The sequence below is a fragment of the Protobothrops mucrosquamatus genome, unplaced genomic scaffold (genome assembly GCF_001527695.2).
Source record: "Protobothrops mucrosquamatus isolate PMUCROS unplaced genomic scaffold, P.Mucros_1.0 scaffold303, whole genome shotgun sequence".
In the NCBI taxonomy this organism is placed as follows: domain Eukaryota; kingdom Metazoa; phylum Chordata; class Lepidosauria; order Squamata; family Viperidae; genus Protobothrops; species Protobothrops mucrosquamatus.
Genome location: NW_015386645.1, coordinates 643,721 through 648,027, shown reverse-complemented (window position 1 = coordinate 648,027; position 4,307 = coordinate 643,721). Strand labels below are relative to the sequence as shown.

General features: G+C 37.6%; 1 protein-coding gene across 1 annotated transcript in view; it reads right to left on the bottom strand.

Moving 5' to 3' along the window:
* Positions 1-2,616: 2,616 nt before the first annotated feature.
* LOC114922514 (vomeronasal type-2 receptor 26-like) overlaps positions 2,617-4,307 on the bottom strand; it is a 14,604-nt gene continuing 12,913 nt past the window's right edge. The window contains exon 4 of the mRNA XM_029283969.1: positions 2,617-3,515. Coding sequence (XP_029139802.1) covers positions 2,617-3,515 — 899 coding nt within the window. The remainder of the gene's footprint in view (positions 3,516-4,307) is intronic.

Genomic DNA, 4,307 nt, shown 5'->3' with positions numbered 1-4,307 from the left:
TGGTGTGTTCTTCTGTGCCAAACATCTCCACCATCTGTTCAGAGTTACAATTATGCATGTTGCTATGCTGATCCTAGCAAGCAAAAAATAATAGCTAGGAATCTGAAAGGTCTTTTATTTATAGAAAGAGAAAATACAGACATCCAGGGAGGTATGGTAAAATGATAAGTTATATCTACAACTCATTTTTACCTGAGGAAATTTGTAGGTGCACAATATAGTTGCCATATGAAAAGAGATGTCAAGTGCCCCAATGACTGCAGCCAGCGTTTTTGGGACTTGTAGTTAGGGATGAATTTACCCTGAGTGAAAGGCAGAAGCATTGAGGCAAAGTAAGTCAAGCTTGGACTAAAATTGCCATTAAAGATTTGGAAGCCCAGTGTGACATTGGGTAGAATCTGGGGATTTTGATTGATCTCTTTTAGAGTAAAAATTAAGGGCAGGATATGTTGGTAATTCTGAAAAAATATTCTGTAAAAAAAAATAAAGACAAAAATGCATGTAGAAATGTCTGCTTCATCTTATGGTACTTCCAACCCTTCAGTATGATACACTTTATGGAATGAGTTTTAGTGTTACATTTTACTGTTTAATTCAGAACCTGGAAGATGCAAAGCATAATACTAGTACATATATACCTCTACAGGTATATATGTAGGATTACTTTTAAGGTAAATCTACGCTGAAATTGGAAGCACTATTTCTGAAAAAAATGAGAAATGTCCAATATCCAACCCCAATGTTTAATAGTTTATAAAGTAGAGCTCTGCTCCCCATGGCCAGTTTTGCCCTTCCAGGGGGACATTAAATGAGTCTGAAGTTGCCCTGAAGAGGTGACCGTGAAGGAGGGGGTGCCCCGTTGATCACAAAACTATGGCAGTCATTCTGTTTGATCTGAGGGAAGCCCTCTGAACCGACAGGAGAAAGGCTAGCTGTACATAAGCGTTTAGGCAAATTAATACTAAGGGGGAAAGAAATATATGGAAATTAAATTTAAAATACTATAATTTGGATAAATCTATAAACTAAAAAAACTGTTAAGACCATACCTTAAAGGGTTTTGATGAAATTATAAAAAATATATAACAATAATAACTTTCTGTCTGAAAAAACTGGAAAATAAACAACTACTGACACCTAGTGGAGAATCAGAACACAGAACATTAACAATAAATAATTCAGAAATTGATGAATCAGAAATTGAAAATGATGAAATCAACAAAGCTACAAACAATTTAATACAAATAGAAAAAAATCTACAAGACTCTGCCATAACAACAAGAATGGAATTGACTATAGAATTCCCAGGTGAATCATCAGAGTTTGGGAGACAGAAAGTATATATTTTACTTATTTATCTTTTTTACCTCCAACAAAACTTTAAAAAACACAGAAACTGCAGGGTAAGCAGAATATATCAATTTGGAAATCTACTCAGCAAAAGAAGAAATCTAGATACAAATTCAAGAGTTTCGACTCACCCTACCAGATGGAGTATTACATGAGTAATACTTGTTTGAATATGGTTAAAAGAATAGAGACCTTTGAACATAAAGGGGCTCTATAACAAGAGGGATAAGAGATTTAAGTAGTATAGTATGTTTTAAAATATATGAAATGTAAATATATTGGGAAGATGTAATTTTTATAAATATAAGTGAAATATAAGCTGATCAGAAAGGATGTCATATGCAGATGCTATAAGATAGATAAGAAATATAGTACTTTTATAACATATGAAATATGAAAATATTGGGATGGTGTACTTAAATGGAAAAATTGGATATTTAGATGATTAACATTGAGAAAATCATGATTGATAAGAATAGATTGAATATAAAGGGGAAATTAAGCTTAAACAATAACTACAAAAATAGGATGCATGGTGAACTAATGAGATGATTTCTATAAGAATAATATAAGCTGATGATAAGTTATCATTATCTGAACAACAATGAAAAAATGTTTATATTTAATCATTTATACATTGAAAATATTAAGAATTATATCTGTTTAAGGTTGAAGAAGGAGAATACAATTGGAAGAAGGGAAGATCAAAGAATATATTATTGATTAATATAGTAATTATGGAATTATCAAAATCAATTATTATTGACTGTTTTTTTTTTTAAAAAATCAAATATATAAACCAAGACAACACACTGTACACCAGACACTGGAGATTGTTATTGTAAAAAAACCAATAAAATATTTTAAAAAACCCGATTCATAGGTCTTCTCTGTTTCAATGAAAGGCTCGTTTGTGTTTAATACCCACTTCTTGTTACACATTCTAGTCTGGATATGAATTAAGATGACCAATAAAGATAAATATATAATACACATTTAATCTATATATTTAGTCAGAATTGTCTATCACATAACTGAAATATCTCAACAAATCAATTTGTCCTATTTATTTATTTATACATTTTTGATGGTCCCCAATTATAATTGACTTCCAGAAATAAAAAGAGTTTCAAACTATCAAAGTCCTAGGGGACAGGGCATCATAGAAGGCCAGTCTAACTGCACATTGCTTTGTGGCTTCAATATACAAGTGAATAAGTTCCCCAACATACATTATATATGATGTCAGGCAAACAGAGAGATTTGTTAAAACTTTCTTTTCATGAGCTGATGTTTATTGTTCAGTTCAGGTCTCATAACAATGATAAAACACTTGGGAAGAAAGATACACACTAATAAGCCTGCACTAGAGGAGATCATGGAGAAGATCTCCACAGCCAATGTATATTTTCCCCTTGTGCTTAGATAGGTTGGAATAAAGCACAGCCAAACACTGCAGAAGACCAACATGCTGAAGGTGATGAATTTGGCTTCATTGAAACTGTCAGGTAAATTCCTAGCTAGAAAAGCAGCAGAGAAACTAATCAGAGCAAGAAAACCCATAAAACCCAAAACACAGTAGAACATGACCGAGTCTTCATTACACTCCAGGATAAGTTCTTCAGGTATTGAATGCACATCATAATCTGGATATGGTGGTAAGGCTATCATCCACACAGCACAAATACATATTTGAACAAGGGAGCAGGACAGTAGAATGAAACTAACTATACTTCCTCCTACCCATTTCCTCAATTTGGAACCAGGTTTGGTGGCCATGAATGCTAGAACCACAACAAAGGTTTTGGCCAATATACAAGAAACCGCCACAGAAAAGATAAGGCCAAAAGCTGGTTGTCGAAGGAGACACACAATCGTATTGGGTCTCCCAACAAATAGAAAGACACAAAGGAAAGAAAGGAGAAGAGAAACTAGGAGTGTATAAGTGAGATTCTGATTGTTGGCTTTGACAATGGGAGTGTCTTTGTGTTTCAGAAAAATTGTTATTACCAAAGTTGTCATCAATGAAAAGCAAAGAGAAAGAACAGTCAGACTGATCCCCAAGGGTTCTTCATAGGACAAAAAGGTGATCCGCTTTGGAAGGCACATATTTTTGTCAGGATTTGGATATTGGTCTTCTGGACATGGAGAGCAGTCATCTATGTCTGAAAAAGAATGCATGTGAATTGATATAGGGAATATAGTGTTGTGCCATCATGGCTTAATCCCATGGCCATATCCGGAAGATCTGGTCCACGACTCGGCGGAAAATCAGGCGGCGGCTTGGGAGACAACTGCCGCCGCAGCATTGGACCGAATCGTGCCTCTGCGGCCTCTGACCCGACGTAGATCTCGACTGGCTCCCTGGTTTACCGGGGAGCTGAGAGAGATGAAACGTCGGAAAAGACGCCTAGAGAGAAGTTGGAGGGCCAGCCGAACCGAATCCGATCGAACACAGGTAAGGATACATGTTAGATCCTACCTAGTGACGATGAGGGTGGCTAGGACTAACTACTAACTACTACTCCTCACTCATCGCGTCATCAGATAATCGCCCGGCCGCCCTCTTCAGGGTGACCCGCTCCCTCCTTCAGTTGAGGGGAGGGGGGGAACCCCTGGAGGGGAGGGCCGAGGATTTTGCTCAATATCTGCATGACAAAGTCGTTCGGATCCGAGAAGGCTTGGACTCCGACTGGTTAGCCCAGGGGGAGGAGACGGAAGCAGGTCTTGAGATGGTTGTATGGGAGGAGTTTGACTTTGTTGCTCCCGAGGACGTGGACAGGGTCTTGGGGAGGCTGAACGCAACCACATGTTTGTTAGATCCGTGTCCCTCCTGGCTGGTACTGGCAGCTCGGGAGGGTACACGAGCCTGGCTCCAGGGAATTACTAGCGCTTCTTTGCAGGAGGGTGTCTTTCCTGCGGCCCTCAAGGAGGCCGTTGTGAGGCCCCTCCTCAAG